Below are 18,165 nucleotides of genomic sequence, written 5' to 3'. Positions count from 1 at the left end.
CCAGAAAAGAATGGACGGAAATCTACAAAGCAATGCAAAGCAAAGGACTGAATCCAAGAATACTCTATCCAGCAAGGCTATCATTCAAAATTGAAGGGGAAATAAGAAGCTTCACAGACAAAAAAAGTCTAAGGGAGTATATCACCACCAAGCCAGCCATACAAGAAATGCTAAAGGGACTGGTGTAAAAAGAAGAAATATCAAGCTCAGAAAGAAAACAGCCACACACAAAAAAAGAAATGGCTACAAACAAGTACCCTTCAATAATAACTTTAAACGTAAACGGACTAAATGCTCCAACCAAAAGACATCGAGTGGCTGAAAGGATAAAAAAACATGACCCATACATCTGCTGTCTACAAGAGACCCACCTCATTGGAAGGGACTCACACAGACTGAAAGTGAAGGGATGGAAGAATATCTTTCAGGCAAATGGAAAGGAAAAGAAAGCTGGGGTAGCAATACTTATATCGGACAAAATACATCTCAAAGTGAAGGCCATAACCACAGATAAGGAAGGCCACTTCATAATACTAAAGGGATCAATATAACAAGAGGATATAACCCTGGTAAACATATATGCACCCAATGCGGGAGCACCCACATACATAAGAAAACTTCTGGAAGATATCAGGGGAGAGATCGACAACAATACAATCATAGTAGGGGACTTTAATACACTACTGACATCACTGGATAAATCTGCTAGACAAACAATCAGCAAAGAAACAGCAATCCTAAATGACTCACTAGATCAGATGGACTTAATTGACATCTTCAGAACACTTCACCCCAAAGCCATGGAATATACATTCCTCTCAGGTGCTCATGGGACATATTCAAAAATAGACCACATATTGGGTCACAAGCAAAGTCTCCACAAATTCAAGAAGATTGAAATCATAAAAAGCATCTTCTCAGACCACGATGGCATAATGTTAGAAATAAACTACAATAAAAACAACCCAAAATACTCAAACACTTGGAAGCTGAATAGCATGTTATTAAATATTGATTGGGTTACCAATGACATCAAAGAAGAAATTAAAAACATCCTGGACACTAATGACAATGAAAACACAACAATCCAAAACCTATGGGACGCAATGAAAGCAGTCCTGAGAGGGAAGTTTATAGCTCTACAGGCCTACCTCAAAAAACAAGAAAAAATGGTAGTTAATCATCTAACTCTACAACTCAAAGAATTAGAAAGAGAGCAACAAGAAAACCCCAGAGTGAGCAGAAGGAAGGAGATAATAAAGATTAGAGCAGAAATCAATGAAATAGAGACCAAAAAAACAATACAGAAAATCAATGAAACCAAGAGTTGGTTCTTTGAAAGGATAAACAAGATTGACAAACCCCTAGCCAGGCTCACCAAGAAGCAAAGAGAGAGGTCCCAAATAAACCAAATCAGAAAAGATAGAGGCAAAATAACAACAGACCCCACAGAAATACAAATGATTGTTAAAAAATACTATGGACAACTCTACTCCAACAAACTAGACAACCTGGAGGAAATGGACAAATTCCTAGAAAAATACAACATTCCAAAACTCAATCAGGAAGAATCTAAAAATCTCAATAGGCCAATAACTATGGAAGAAATTGAAGCAGTCATCAAAAAGCTTCCAGCAAACAAAAGCCCAGGACCAGATGGCTTCACAGGGGAGTTTTACCAAACTTTCAAGGAAGAACTAAAACCCATCCTCCTCAGATTACTATAAAAAGTTCAAGAGGAAGGAACACTTCCAAGCACATTCTATGAAGCTAGCATCACCCTAATACCAAAACCAGGTAAAGACAACACAATGAAAGAGAATTACAGGCCAATATCCCTCATGAACATAGAGGCCAAAATCCTCAACAAAATCTTAGCAAATCGGATCCAGCAGTACATCAGAAGGATCATACACCATGACCAAGTAGGATTTATCCCAGGGATGCAAGGATGGTACAACATCCGTAAATCAATAAACGTGATACATCACATAAACAAATTGAAAGAAAAAAACCACATGGTCATATCAATTGATGCAGAAAAAGCATTCGACAAAATCCAACACCCATTTTTGATAAAAACTCTCAGAAAGGTGGGAATAGAAGGATCATACCTCAACATAATAAAAGCCATTTATGACAGGCCCACAGCCAACATCATACTCAATGGACAAAAACTAACACCATTTCCCCTAAGAACAGGAACAAGACAGGGATGCCCACTCTCACCACTCCTGTTCAACATAGTCCTGGAAGTATTAGCCATTGCAATTAGACAAGAAGAAGAAATAAAAGGCATCCAAATTGGAAAAGAGGAAGTAAAACTGTCCTTATTTGCAGATGACATGATATTATACATACAAAACCCTAGAGACTCCATCAAAAAACTACTAGACTTAATACATGAATTTGGTATGTAGCAGGATACAAAATTAACCCCAAGAAATCTGAGGCATTTCTATACACCAATAGTGAACTTTCAGAAAGAGAGATTATAAAAACAATCCCATTTACCTTTGCACCAAAAAAATTAAGATACCTAGGAATAAACTTAACTAAAGAGGTAAAAGACCTCTACTCAGAAAACTACAGGACGTTGAAAAAAGAGATAGAGGAAGACATAAACAGATGGAAGAACATACCATGTTCTTGGATTGGTAGAATCAACATCATTAAAATGTCCATACTACCCAAAGCAATCTATAAATTCAACGCATTTCCCATTAAAATACCAATGGCCTTCTTCAAAGATCTAGAACGAACTCTCCAAAAATTCATCTGGAATAAAAAAAGACCCCGAATAGCTGCAGCGACCCTGAGAAAGAACAAAGTAGGTGGGATCTCAATGCCAGATATCAAGCTGTATTACAAAGCCACTGTTCTCAAAACTGCCTGGTACTGGCACAAGAACAGACATATAGATCAGTGGAATAGAATAGAGAGTCCAGAAATTAGCCCGAACCAATATGCTCAATTAATTTTTGACAAAGGAGGAATGAACATACAATGGAGCCAAGATAGGCTCTTCAATAAATGGTGTTGGGAAAATTGGACAGATATATGCAAGAAAATGAAACTAGACCACCAACTTACACCATACACAAGAATAAACTCAAAATGGATAAAGGACTTAAATGTGCGACAGGAAACCATAAAAATTCTAGAAGAATACAAAGGCAACAAAATCTCAGACATATGCCAAAGCAATTTCTTCACTGATACAGCTCCTAGGGCACTTGAAACTAAAGAGAAAATGAACAAATGGGACTACATCAAAATAAAAAGCTTCTGCACAGCAAAAGAAACCATCAACAAAACAACAAGAAAACCCACTTCGTGGGAAAACATATTTGCCAACGTCATATCTGATAAGGGCCTAATCTCCAAAATTTATAGGGAACTCATACAACTTAACAAAAAGAAGATAAACAATCCAATCAAAAAATGGGCAAAGGATCTAAATAGACACCTTTCAAAAGAGGACATTCAGAAAGCCAAGAGACATATGAAAACATGCTCAAAGTCACTAATCATCCGAGAGATGCTAATCAAAACAACAATGAGGTACCATCTCACACCTGTCAGGCTGGCTATCATCAACAAATCAAAGAACGAGAAGTGCTGGAGAGGATGTGGAGAAAAAGGAACACTTGTGCACTGCTGGTGGGAATGCAGACTGGTGCAGCCACTGTGGAAGACAGTATGGAGTTTCCTCAAAAAGCTGGAAATGGAACTCCCATTTGACCCTGTGATCCCACTTCTAGGAATATATCCCAAGAAGCCAGAAACACCAATCAGAAAGGATATATGCACCCCTATGTTCATAGCAGCACAATTCACCATAGCTAAGATCTGGAAACAGCCTAAGTGCCCATCAGTAGATGAATGGATTAGAAAACTGTGGTACATCTACACGATGGAATACTATTATGCTGTAAAAAAGAAGGAACTCTTACCATTTGCAACAGCATGGATGGAACTGGAGAGCATTATGCTAAGTGAAACAAGCCAGTCAATGAAGGAAAAATGCCACATGATCTCACTCATTCATGGATAATAAAGACCATTACAAACTTTTGAACAATAATACAGAGGCAGAGCTGCCTCAAACTGATTGTCAAACTGCAGCGGGAAGGCTGGGGAGGGTTGGGGGACAGGAGGGAGGGGAGTAAGAGATCAACCGAAGGACTTGTATGCATCCATATAAGCATAACTAATGGACATAAGACACTGGGGGGTAAGGGAGGGCAGGGGTTTGTCAAGGGCGGGGGGGCGGGGGGGGAAGGACACTTATGGAATACCCTTTGTAATACTTTTAGCAAAAAATAAAAAAAATAAATAAAAAACAAAACAAAACAAAAAAAAGGATAAATTCTAATTTTAACACAGTTGCATATACCACATAGTTGCTTTGTTGAGTGACTTTGTTTTTTCTCATATAGAGTAATAAGAATGTGTAAAATGAACTGTGGCAGTGCTGATGATAAGAAAAGGCAAAAGAGTAAGCAAACATAGATGCAATTATTAAAGTTGTCTATTGAATTTTAGATTTCATGTTTATAATTATAGATATATTTTTATATTGAAATTATTATAAACATAAAACTCTCTAGTTTCTAAATACTTTTCCCACCACTGTTTTTATAGCATGCTCTTTAAAAATTAAATTTACTGGGGTGACACTGGTTAATATTAAGTAAATTTTAGGTGTATATCTTTGTAATATGACATCTGTATACTCCATTGTGTGCCCACCACCTGAAGCCTAGTCTCCCTCCATCACCATGTATTTGACTCCCTTTATCCTCTTTGTCCTCCCCTCAAGTCAGTTCCTCCCAGTAACCACTATTCTGTTGCTTGTATCTACTTCCTTATCTCCCCCAATCCCAGTATCAATAATGGTGAAAAATATACTATATTAAGCGTTTCTTTCTGCATATTTACATATTCTAATGTCAATAAAACTTAAAATTTTAACACTTATAGACACTTGAATATTAAAGGTTTTCAGCAAAACTGGCAACAAATTTGCTAGCCTTCTAGTTGTCGGAAATAATTAGTTGAATTTTACTATACTCAATGAGAAATATGTCCACACATCTACATAACTACCCACATCAAATTAGTAATTTTTAAATCTTGGAAAAGCTATAAATAAGATTAGATAGAAGAGGACAGGCTATGAAGTTGCCACACACTAGTTTTTCGAGTAATGCACCAACAAAATAATGTAAATTTTTAAAAAAATATATTTTATTGATTCTCCACAGAGAGGAAGGGAGAGGGATAGAGAGTTAGAAACATCGATGAGAGAGAAACACGACCAGCCGCCTCCGGCACACCCCCCACTGGGGACGTGCCCGCAACCAAGGCACATGCCCCCGACCGGAATCAAACCTGGGACCCTTGAGTACGAAGGCCGACGCTCTATCCACTGAGCCAGACCGACCAGGGCTGTAAATTATTTTTTTAGTAAAATACTACTCAATATAGCACAACGATGTAAATTAAATTGTACAAATCATTGAGGAAAGAATTCAAAATGCCCGAACATGAGAAACCATGTATTTTTGCTAGTAAAAAACAGAACCCAAAAAGGATAAATTATTTTTTTAAATATTAAACTACTCTTAGTTAATAAAAATCTATATTCAAATTCTAAGGCAGGCATAGGCTTGTTTTACATGTCAAGTAACTTCTTGCAATTATAGTGAATTAATACCATACCGAATCTCATACTTTTATATTTCTCAGGCAGGTAGAAATAAAGATTTTTAAAGAAGGGTCATAGCTCTAAAAATGAAGTAAGACTAAATACAGTAAACAATTTATGAAATCACATGGCTAGTTGGTGGGGACCAAGCATCTGGGCTCTCTGGCCCTCTATTTCACCCAGCTGGCCTTTGGTGCTTTATAAAAATTAAAGATTTAAATCATACTAGTAGTTCCATAATGACTTATTTTGTGAACTCATTTTTCTTCACCAAAAATGTCAAGAATTTTAAGTTCAAAATAAGCTTGGTAAGAATTAAACACTACTCAATATAGCACAGACCAGTGGTTCCCAAACTACTGCATGGGCTCTTTTTAGTGGAACAAAAATATCAGGAATCCTTAGTGAGCACTTAAACAAGTTTTACTGTATTATTTAAATATCTACAAATATAAAACTAGTATAAATGCCTACACTTATAGTTCTTAACTTTAAATCAAAATAAAAATTTAAACAAAATAAAAACAAGTATAAAGACACAAAATTCAAATAAACAGTATTAATTTAAAGCTTGCGAAAACTAAATTGCTGACTTTTGGGTTTACTGTATAAAGCTGTAATTGCAGATCCAGTTCTATATTTAATGTTTTTGCATTTTTAATTCCAGTAATGTGAAGAATGCCTGTTCACAATTACATAAGACATTAACTCTGAGGTTGGTTCAGGATAATTAGGCCTTATCATCAACCAAAATTCTGTAAAGAGCAATCCAAGAATGACAACTTAAATAAAGTATTAGTCGATAATTTTATAAAACGTTCATGTTCATGTGAAAGTTAATAACGTTGCATTGTCAATTGAAGTTTTAATCAAATGGGTATTCAATCTGATAACTATTAGAACTGGAAATAGAAACATTTTTCCTTGCATGGAAACTACTATGCTATTAGTGATTCTGCTGCCCTTATACAGATAAATGTAGGATTCAATAAATCTGTTTGAATGGCACAGGCTTTTAAAACTTCAGGATGCCTCTTAACTATGAAGTATCACCTCATAACCCAACTCATTCAGCATGTACTACTGTTCAAATACAGTGGAATCTTCATTTGTACAGAGCGTGGATATCATTTGGCTTCAGCTGGCATGAACAAAATTGTAAATCTGACAGAAAACACTAAATGGAAGCACTAAATTTACAGTTATTTTGTTATAACTTAGGCTTTAAAATGTAAAATAATACCCTTATATAACTTTAAGATAATAATAAAAATGTACACTGAAATTTTTAAAAATCTAGAAAACTTTCAGCCTCCTAGGAAACATATCTGTGGACCCCAAAGAAATGCAAAGAGAAACCCATCAATGAGGATCATGAAAGACATGGGCTTAAACTAAGTGACAAAGAGTGAGGATTTAATGAATAAAGCCAAAGCTTTTAAGAATAGAGGCCACTGCAGATACACAGAGTGTATCTTGGGAAGAAGTGACAAATAACACTGTACTGAGGGAACCAGCAGGCAGAATTAATATTGGACATGGTTGGAAATAGAAAGCCATTAGGATATTAGATAAAAATAGGACTTAAATAAAAAGCTTCTAGCAAGTATAGACTTAGGAGGGAGCAGAAAGAGCTTGTATGTATCACTAAATATTAGTTTAATAAATTATTGGACTATTTTGTTCAAATCCAACTAACGTGGCAGAAATTATAAAGAATAACACTAAAGAGAGAAAAGAATTAAAACCAAATAACTTAGAAGACTCACTTAGAAGAAAACTCACAAATAAAGATTTTACTCTCAAATGTTTTTTAAAATATGAGTTAATAATTATAGTATTACTATCATTCTGGTGCTGTATCTGAATGTTGGATTATCCTTCATGCTTCAAAACAGAAAGTCCATATGAGCCACAGTTAAGGATTTTGTAGTATGGCTGAGTTAGCTGAATTCTTTTCTTGCCTAGAAGATCCTTCTTACACTCTCCCATTTAGATGAAAGCCTTTCTTTAATTAATATATTATGAGGGCATCAGTGAACTAATTTCTGTTTGAGAGACCATATACAAATAGCTCTTCCAGCTACAGCTTTGATTATCTGACATGGTCAATTGCTGTTAATCGAGTCCCAGGAGTCTCTGAGAAGATCCAAAATTGTCCTATATAATAAAGAGGTAATATGCAAATTAACCCTCATGCCTTCACAAGATGGCTGCCTACGACCAGGCCAGCAGGGGGGTTAGTGAGGGACGACCAAACAACTGAACAAGCAGGCTACATGGGGCAACCGGGCCGGGGGTGGGGGTAGGGGTGGGGAGGCAGTTAGGGGTGACCATGCCAGCAGGGAGGGGGCAGTTAGGGGTGACCAGGCCGGCAGGGGGGGCAGTTAGGGGTGATCAGGCAGGCAGGCAGATGAGCGATTAGGAGCCAGTGGTCCAGGATTGTGAGATGGATGTCCCAGATTAGAGAGGGTGCAGGCTGGGCTGAGGGGAACCCCCCCCCCCCCGTGCACGAATTTCATGCACTAGGCCTCTAGTAAAAAAATAACTATTTGTGGACTATTTTGATGTGTTTACTTCTAAAGACATCAAATGAAGTGACTATCCTCTTATTAGTAAATGCCTCTTAGTAAATATCAAGGGTAAGTGGGATTTTAACAAGATTTTTAGACTAGAATCTTTCCTTCAGGAACATAATCCTGAGGTTACAATGAAGTTTAATGGAAAAATATATTCTAAATAAAATTGTCATCTTCATATATTAGTTTTCAGAACCAAGCTGTAATAATAAAAGTGTAATATGCAAATTGACTTAACAGCAAAACGACCATCTGGACGATCGTCTGAAAGACCACACTATGACACGCACTGGCGCCAGGTCAGCCAAAACTGGTGCGATGTGATTGGTCGATTGTCCCAAAGAGAGAGACCTAGGCTACCCGGCCAGCGGCACTGTGGCAGGTAGGTGGGGCCTCCCTCTGCAGAACCCCAGGATTGATCGTCCTGCAGAGGGAGGTCCAGGCCACTGGTTAGCGGGGTGATTAAAGAGGGGGCTCCTCGATCTATCACCCCACAGAGAGAGGACCAAGCCACCGGCCAGCAGGGGAATCAATTGGGGGCAGGTCTCCATGAGGGAGGCACAGGCTACCCACTGGCAGTGTTGCGGCGAGTAGGTAGGGCCTCTCTCTGTGCAGTGATTGACTGCACAGACCTGGCCGGGTGGGTGGGGCCTCCCTCTGGGGGGCGATCGATCACGGATCCCCATGATCGATAGTCGCAAAGAGGGAGGCCCAGGCTATCTGGCTGGCAGCACTGTGGTGGGTGGGCAGGGCCTCCCTCTGTGGGGCGATCAATTGTGGGGCTCCCAGGCTGCTGAGTGCCCCCCTGCCCGAGTACATGAATCTTGTGCACCAGGCCTCTAGTCTACACTAATAAAAGAGAAACATGGTAATTAGCGTACGACCGCTACCCTTCCCATTGGCTAATCAGCATATCCTTATGCAAATTAACTGTTAGCCAAGATGGCAGCCGGCAGGAGGCTTGCTTGCTCCAGTGGCTGCAGACTCCAACGTTCCCCGCCTGACTTGCCTGCCTCTGAGCTGCAACTCTAAGAAACATTGTAACAAATATAGAAGCCAAATAAAACCCCAGAAACCAGCTTTCAGCCGGCCAGGATCTCAGAGCTGGAGTTATACATTGTTTCGATTATAGAATGCAAACAAACCACATACCTGCTTCCAGCAGCGGAAGCCTCAGAGCTAGAGCCAAAGCTAAAGCTGGCCCAGAATAAAAAAAAAAAAAGAAAAAAAGGAGCGGTTGGGAGCTTCAGTCAACTGCCAGCCTGAAAGCAGCCCTCAGCCCCTCACCCAGACTGGCCAGGCACCCCAGTGGGGACCCCCACCCTGATCCAGGACACCCTTCAGGGCAAACCAGCCGGCCCCCAGGCCTCTATCCTATATAGTAAAAGGGTAACATGCCTCCCAGCACTGGGATCAGCGGAGCCTCGAGGCCTCCTGGCACCAGATCAGGGACCAAACGCCCTGATCGCCCTGCGGCTCTGTGTGCGACAGGGTGCGGCGCCCCAACCCCCCCTCCCCCCACAGTCCCTGCTCTGTGTGTGACAGGGTAGAGCCATAACCTCCCCATCGGCCCTGCCCTGAGTGTAAGAGTGGCGGCGCCCCAAGCCCCTGATTGGCCCTGCTCTGTGGGTGATAGAGGGTGGCGCCCCAACCCCCTGATCCGTCCTGCTATGTGTGTGACAGGTGGCGGTGCCCTAACTCCCCTATCGGCCCTACTCTGTGCGTGACAGGGGGCAGCGCCCCAACCCCCTGATTGGCTCTGCTCTGTGCGTCACAGGGAGTGGTGCCACAACCTCCCCATCGACCCTGCCTTGAGTGTGATAGGGGGCGGTGCCCCAACCCCCCAATCAGCCCTACCCTGAGCGTGACTGAGGGTGGCATCGCAATCTCCCAATCCGCCCTGCTCTGTGCATGACAGGGGGCGGCGCCCCAACTCCCCAGTCAGCCCTGCTCTGAGCCCGACCAGGGGCTACACCTAGGGATTGCGTCTGCCCTCTGCCACCCAGGAGCAGGCCTAAGCCAGCAGGTCGTTATCTCCCGAGGGGTCCCAGACTGCAAGAGGGCACAGGCCGGGCTGAGGGGCCTCCCTCTTCCCCCCGAGTGCACAAATTTTTGTGCACCGGACCTCTAGTCCTATATAATAAAATGACAATATGCAAATAGACTGAACAGAACAATTGAACAACCAATCAAAGCGTAATATGCTAATGATATGCTAGGGCTGCTCAACAGCTCGCTATGACGTGCACTGACCACCAGGGGGCAGACGCTCCGACCGGTAGGTTAGTTTGCTGCTGGAGTCCGGCCCATCAAGACTGAGCAAGACAGGCCGGACACACCCTGGAGCCTCCTGCAGTCCCTCCCCGGCCCCGATAGTGCACTTTTGGGGTCTGTTGGCCTGGCCTGTTCCCTCTCGCAATCCGGGACCCTTCAGGGGATGTCGGAGAACCAGTTTCAGCCTGATCCTGCAGGCCAGGCCAAGGGACCCCACTGGTGCACGAGTTCATGCACCAGGCCTCTAGTTAAATATAATTTAGCATCTACGTCTGTGGTTTCCAGGGGCTCACGATCTACATAACATTTATATCTATATCTATATAAAGGCTATCTATATAACATTTATTTCTAGGGTCCAAGCTTATTTATGCCCCACTTCATAGAACATAGATTGACCTTAAAAGGCACAAACCTTATCAGACTATGACATGAAATCTGCAAACCTAAATACCAAAAGATATAGGTAGAAGAGATGAAAGTGACAGTCTCTGGGCATCAGGAGTGGGAGGGAGGAAGAGATGGGGTTACTGTACTAGTAGTACTAATACTATTGAGTTCACCAGTGAGAAGCCATGTAATTAATGGCATTGGAGTTTTTAAACCAGAGTGCAGGTATTGCTATGATACAATAAAACTAAATTTGAGCCCAGCTGGCATGGCTCAGTGGTTGAGCATCGACCTATGAACCAGGAGGTAAGGGTTTGATTCCCAGTCAGGGCACATACCCCAACTGGGGGTTCCCAGCGTGGGGTGTGCAGGAGGTAGCTGATCAATGATTCTCTCTCATCATTGAAGTTTCTATCTCTCCATCTCCCTTCCTCTCTGAAATCAGTAAAAATATATTTAAAACAAAACAAAAAAACCCCCTTAACTTTGATAAGTACATCTCTAAACTAAAACCAGTTGCTGAGCATTTACTATATCAAAACACTGTGATATAAGATGATAAAACTAAATTTGATAAATAAATCTCTAAACCAAAACCAGTGGCTAAGCATCCACTATATGTAAAATACTATGCTGGAGGAGTCATGAAGGCCCCAAACATAAATTAGAGTCTTAAATTATATAATTTTTTAGTTTTTTCCTAGTTATAAATTGATAATTCTATGTGTATTAACTCAATCTTTGAAAGCATACATCTAAAGAACAGACATAAAAATCAATAGAAAAAATATACTCTTACTTTAGATTGAATTTCTTTGAAAAACATTTATGCCTATGAAATACTTTACTACTTAAAATGTAAAGATCGTCCATTTTCCAAGTCTTCTTTGATCATTATCATGGAAATAAAATTTCAGTTAAATTGAGAAAAACATACAAATGAACAAAACTAGGCATATCACCAACTATTATTAACTTAGAACTATAGCATGTATAACCACTACACTATCTCAATATCCCATTTCTTGCAAACTGTACAAAACAATGCTCTTCTACTGGAACTCTGAGCCAGACAGCAAGACTTTTGGAGAGACAAAGCAATTTTTACCTTTTAAAAAATCCTTCAGGAGGGAATCAGTTGTAAAACTACATTATTTTATTTTATACACTTTTATTCAGTTAGAAAACTTGTTGCTCAATATGCAAATCAGAAACTGAGGGAGGGAGAGAGGAAATGAAGCTCCAAACACCACAAAATAAAGTTGCTTTGCTATGTGGAGGCTGCCAGGCTTTTTGTTACTCTACTTGAAAGTAAATGTGACTTGTCTGTAGAGAGTGCTGCTTCAGCAGTTCCCAATGAATTTTAAGCCTGTGCTCCATATTTTCTCTTTTGTAAGTTTAATGTATTCAGCAACACTGAACCGACAATTTAAATAACTACATTTTTAAACAAACGAAGCATTGATGTTAATGTATGAAAATGGTCCAAATCCCTGGGAGTCTTGGTTCCCACCATTGTTTATTCTGACAACAGGATATAATTGCTTACTTACTTGGCAGCAAATTTAACCATCTGCTTGCTTGCATGGTCTCCCACTGCCACAAGAGCCTGAACGTTAAACTGCTGCTGACGTAGGACTAAGAAACACTGCTTCCCTGAATAAGACAGAAAGAACACAAATGTATTAAGGACATGCTACTTCAGGTTTTACAGAAAAAAAATGCTTATCTACTTTAAATTTGGGTCAAAATTTACTATATTCATCAGGCTCATAACACACATATATCTGGCTTTTACAGACAAAATACTCATCCTCAATTGACAAACTTTAAAGAAACCCAAGTTCCTGCTATGAGTAAAATAATGCTTTTAACATGTTTGTTATGAGAACACAGGCAAATCATTAATTAAAAAATATTACAAATAAAGAAATTATTTTGTTATTGCATTGATTTATTAAACAAATTTCAAATAACTTCAGATCACTTTCAACATTCATTCAATAGCTATTATATTCTATAGCCAAAGGCACTGTGCTAACCACCATGGGAGCTTCAATGATGCAAGCACAGAAGTACTAATAAAGAACTTAGTAATAAGAACACAAGCATTTTATAGGGATGGTCCATTTTACTTTCTACCAGAGTTCATTTAAAGAGCATTTAGAATGACAGGCTAGTCCAGTGATGGTGAACCTTTTGAGCTCGGCGTGTCAGCATTTTGAAAAACCCTAACTTAACTCTGGTGCCCTGTCACATATAGAAATTTTTTGATATTTGCAACCATAGTAAAACAAAGACTTATATTTTTGATATTTATTTTATATATTTAAATGCCATTTAACAAAGAAAAATCAACCAAAAAATGAGTTCACGTGTCACCTCTGACACGCGTGTCATAGGTTCGCCATCACTGGGCTAGTTTCTTTCATGGTCTATTTCCTTTATCGTCTTCCCAATCTTTCATCCTTTGTAATAGTTCTCAATTTTTCTTTTACTCCAAGTAAGTTACTTTGTCTATGAAAGATCATTCTCTTTATGCCCTATAGCCAGTTTTATTTTTATATATTCTGGGCCTCTTGATTTCCCCCTCCTTTCATTAAAGAACCATCATTCCTTATTCTTAATCTTTTGAAAACAACTATTCATAACAGATTCTAGTAACTATATATCCTTGTGACATCCTTTTCCTCCAAAGCAGATTCTTTTTAAGTCTCTGTCAAGTTTGGGGGAACTATTTCCTCATAATACCAGGTAAATCTTTTTAAGACCACTTTTCTCATCAGCTTGTCTTATAAAACTGCAAAAGATGATCTGATTTTTAAACTGAGAATTATTCCTTTTTATACTGAGAACTAGCCTTGAAAAAAAAAAAGCAAAAATGCAAGTGGACTTATAGTTATTACTTTCAACATAGACTATTTTCAAAAGAAAATCAGACAGTAATCATGAATTTATAAAAGAAAGATAGATTGTAAGCAAAGTGCCAACACAAACATAATCTATGGACTTCTGAGTCATATATGGTAGTTTTACCACTAAACAGACACTCATTTTTTCCTTCCTTTGGAATATGATCCAGTCATAAAGTACAGTTTTTAAGAAAGTTCCCTGTATAATAAATTCAGGGGATTTTAAGACACTGAATAGATAAAGATTGATGAAGTTAGAGAGAAATCTGCAGGTGGATCAAAATGACATTATCCCAGGAACTACTGAAACTATAGCCAGATATTAGGCCACTTAGAACAAAGTGTTAGCATGAATTGGAAGGCAGCATGATTTATAAGTATTTTAGCTTCTCTAACAGGACAGACAGGCAGCACAGACTTAGCTGTACTACAAAGCCGTCATGCAATGAACTCTAATGCCACACAAAAGACCTTGAGAGAAAATGGAGAGCTCTATAGAGCATATAAACAGCGAGCACAGGAAAATGTCTCTGGGTCAGCACTAAGGGGTAACATTTAGTATAAGGGTTTGGTAAAAAGTAAAAGCTCTGAAATCAAAAGACCCAGGATCACATTCAGCCCACCACTTATGAAGGAGCCTGTGGGAAAATTATTATTCTTTGATTGGTTGACTCCTGCACACACCTGACCAGGCCAGGATAGAACCTGCAACTCAGGTATTTATCCTTGATTGGGAATCGAACCTTTGACCCTTTGTTGCCAGTGCTCTAACCACCGGCAAGGGTGGAGCCTGTTGAGAAAATTATTAAACCACTTTATGCCTCAGTTTTTCATCTGCAAAAGGGGAAAAAAAACAATAGATATAACTCATGGAGTTTCTTGATGTTTCTTAAATAATATTGAAAGTTATATAAATAATATATTTAGAGTTGTGACATTCAATTAATATTAAATGTGAATATAAAATATTAATTAGTATGAACTGTTTACTACTATTATTAATAGCAGCACTACCATTGGTTATTTATTTGAGGATTATCATTCCTATTTCACAGCTGGATTACTATGTGCAAAAAGTATGTCAGGTGTTTGGAATATAAAACGAATATTTGTTAGATACTCATGATAGACCACTGTGTGAAAATATAATAAAACCATATATGATCTCGATTTTGTGTAAACAGTATAGATATATGAAAAGATGCTCAGAGTCATTAATCATCAGAAAAATGCACACTAGAACCACAATGAGATATCACCTCACACCTGTCAGAATGGCTATCATCAATAAACAAACAAGTGTTGTTGAGGGTGTGGAGAAAAGGGAACCCTTGTGTACTGTTGGTGGGAATGCAGATTGGTGCAACCATTGTGGAAAGCAGTATGGAGTTACCTCAAAAAATGAAAAGTGGAACTACCTTATGACCCAGAAATTCCACTTCTGGGAATTTATCTAGAGAAACCTGAAACACTAATTTGAAAAATATGTACTCCTATGTTCATTGCAGCTGTATTTACAATAGCCAAAATTTGGAAGCAGCTCAAGTGTCCATCAATTGATGAGCGGATAAAACAGCTATAGTACCTTAACATAATGGACTATTGGGCCTAAAAAAGAAAAATTTACCCTTTGCAACAGCATGGATGGACCTAGAGAACATTATGCTAAGTGAAATATGCCAGAGAAAGACAAGTACCATATGATTTCACTCACATGTGGAATTTAATGAACAAAGTGAACTAACAAGCAAAGTAGAGAACGACTCATAGAGCAGACCTACAGCTGTGGTGGGGGGGTGTTGGACAGGGTGGAAGGATTGGCGGGGGGGGGGGGCGGGGGGGGGAGAAAGAACTCATGGGCCTGGGTAACACTGTGGTGAATGTGGGAATGAGGGGGTGGGTGGAGGTAGAAGAGGGTATAGGGGAGATGGTGTTAAAAAAACAAAAGAAAAAAAAGTTATTAACATATAGGGAACAAACACACCAAAATGTGGCTACTAATGGGTGGTGAAATTTCAGGGAATTATTATGTTCTTCATATTTCTCTGTATTTTCTGAACTTTCTACAATAAGCATATACTGCTTTTCTAATCAGAAACAAAACTTTTTAAAGACAATGACACAATGAAAGAGGTAGGTATAGAAGGTAAGGCTTACATATGCTGACACAATGAAAGAGGTAGGTATAGAAGGTAAGGCTTACATATGCTGCCTACAAGTGACTCACTTCATATTGACACACACACAGAGACTAAAAATAAAGGGATAGAAAAAGATATTTCATGAAAATGCAAACAAACAAAAGTTGGGGTAGCAATACCTATACCAGACAAAATAGACTTTAAAGCAAAAGCTATATAACAAGAGAGAAAGAAGGACCCAGCCATTCCACTAAATCGAAAAGACACATACTAGTACATCCCTATGCTTATTGCAGCTGATCGATGTTTCTCTCTCATCGATGTTTCTAACTCTCTATCCCTCTCCCTTCCTCTCTGTAAAAAATCAATAAAATATATTAAAAAAAAAAAAAAAAAGAAGCACAATTGGTAGCTACAAAATAGTCATGGAGATGTAAGTAAAGCATAAGGAATATAGTCAATAATATTGTGATGACTATGTATGTTATCAGCTGGGGTACTGGAAATATCAAGAGAAACACTATGTAAAGTATATGACTTGCTTAAACCGGTTTGGCTCAGTGGATAGAGCGTCGGCCTGCGGACTGAGGGGTCCCGGGTTCGGTTCCGGTCAGGGGCATGTACCTGGGTTGCGGGCACATCTCCAGTGGGAGATGTGCAGGAGGCAGCTGGTCGATGTTTCTCTCTCATCAATGTTTCTGACTCTCTATCCCTCTCCCTTCCTCTCTGTAAAAAATCAATAAAATATATTTTTTTTAAAAATTGTGTTGAACTTTGATTCTTAAGGTTTTAGAAGCAGCACTTTCTTTCTTAAATTTTCACAGGATTACTGTTCTAGAGAAATGTCAAGTTGGAAACCTTCTTTTACACACCAGGAGTACAATCTTTATTTCTGAGCTAAAGAACCAACATGGTAGGTGGTCAGAACAAAAAGGTTTATTCTCATCTCCATTATGGTGACGGCTCCTAATGAAGAGGCCTTTGTGGAAGAACTAGCTTATTAAAGATGTGAGGCAATCTTATGTCTTGATCTCTTCCTACTGTCTTTCATCTTGTCAAGCTCCTGTATTCATTATTTAGATAATGTACCTTAACTTCCTGATTCCCAACATTAACCTTTTCCTTCATCATTTATGTTAATCAGTTAGGAAGTTAAATAGCAAAGACCTTACTATTTTAAATACTTTCCATTTCTTATTTTCTCTAAAATATTCTCGCATGGATGTTGATCTGACCTTTGGTATTAAAAATCCTAAATTACCTGTTTAACAAAAGTAATCAGCTATTTTGGAAGTAAAGTAAGTTTTTAGGAAAAAGAGTATTGAAAGAGAATTATGTACTGCCAATGACTTCCATCTAGCGTATATACAATTTGCAAGGACCCACTGATATTTCAACTACTCTTCTGATACTCTTCTTAAGCTCATAAGCTTTCACAATGGAAAGAAACAAATTTTAAAGGTATCATTAAGAGTTACAGACATATATAAAACACCTGATTTTAGGAATGTATAAACTTAGTATAAGAAATCTGATCTTAAACACTGTCCTTTAAAGCAAAATATACAGATATTATGTAAACAGACTAGATTTTTTTGTTTGCATAACAGGATCCTATATCGTCATACTTTTGACACTATGATTTTGACACTTCCATTTCCTTATTTATGGTTTTTCACAGCTTCACTCTACTTGAAATTGCTACCATGGTTTGTTTTTCTAAGTCCACTTTTAATGTGTTACTACTTTTAGAGTTAAAGCACATGAATTATTCTAAGTAAGTCATTATTTATTGACATTTTCCCAATGTAAGACATGGGAAGGAAGGAAAAGCAGCAAATTGAAAGCATAATATTTTATTTATTTCTAGATAATCTATTTTGGCAGAAACAGAAAACATTGACAATCACTATTAGCAAGATGTGGAGAAAGTCACATACTTGTGGGATAAATACATATAATGCTATTGAAAGGTTCTTTTGGTATTAGAAATATTAACCCTTTTGGTCCAACATCGAGGCTGACTCGACAGACCAGGTGCTAGGATCAGGTCCAACGTCGAGGCTGAGGTCGACACCGCAAACCGGTTCAACATTCAATCCCATCAATTAATTTGGACCAGACTGTTTGAATTCCAAAAATAAAATTGGACCGCA

At 38.8% G+C, this 18,165-nt stretch overlaps 1 protein-coding gene across 1 annotated transcript in view; it reads right to left on the bottom strand.

Annotated features, from left to right (window-relative positions):
* DARS1 (aspartyl-tRNA synthetase 1) overlaps window positions 1–18,165 on the bottom strand; it is a 75,349-nt gene that overhangs the window by 44,005 nt on the left and 13,179 nt on the right. Inside the window, exon 4 of the mRNA XM_070423074.1 lies at window positions 12,510–12,612. Coding sequence (XP_070279175.1) covers window positions 12,510–12,612 — 103 coding nt within the window. The remainder of the gene's footprint in view (window positions 1–12,509; window positions 12,613–18,165) is intronic.

This window comes from Myotis yumanensis, unplaced genomic scaffold (genome assembly GCF_028538775.1).
Source record: "Myotis yumanensis isolate MYYU_CA2020_CCGP unplaced genomic scaffold, mMyoYum1.0.hap1 SCAF_8, whole genome shotgun sequence".
NCBI classification, from domain to species: domain Eukaryota; kingdom Metazoa; phylum Chordata; class Mammalia; order Chiroptera; family Vespertilionidae; genus Myotis; species Myotis yumanensis.
The sequence above is the reverse complement of the archived record's forward strand: the minus strand, read 5'-3'. Positions and strand labels throughout refer to the sequence as shown.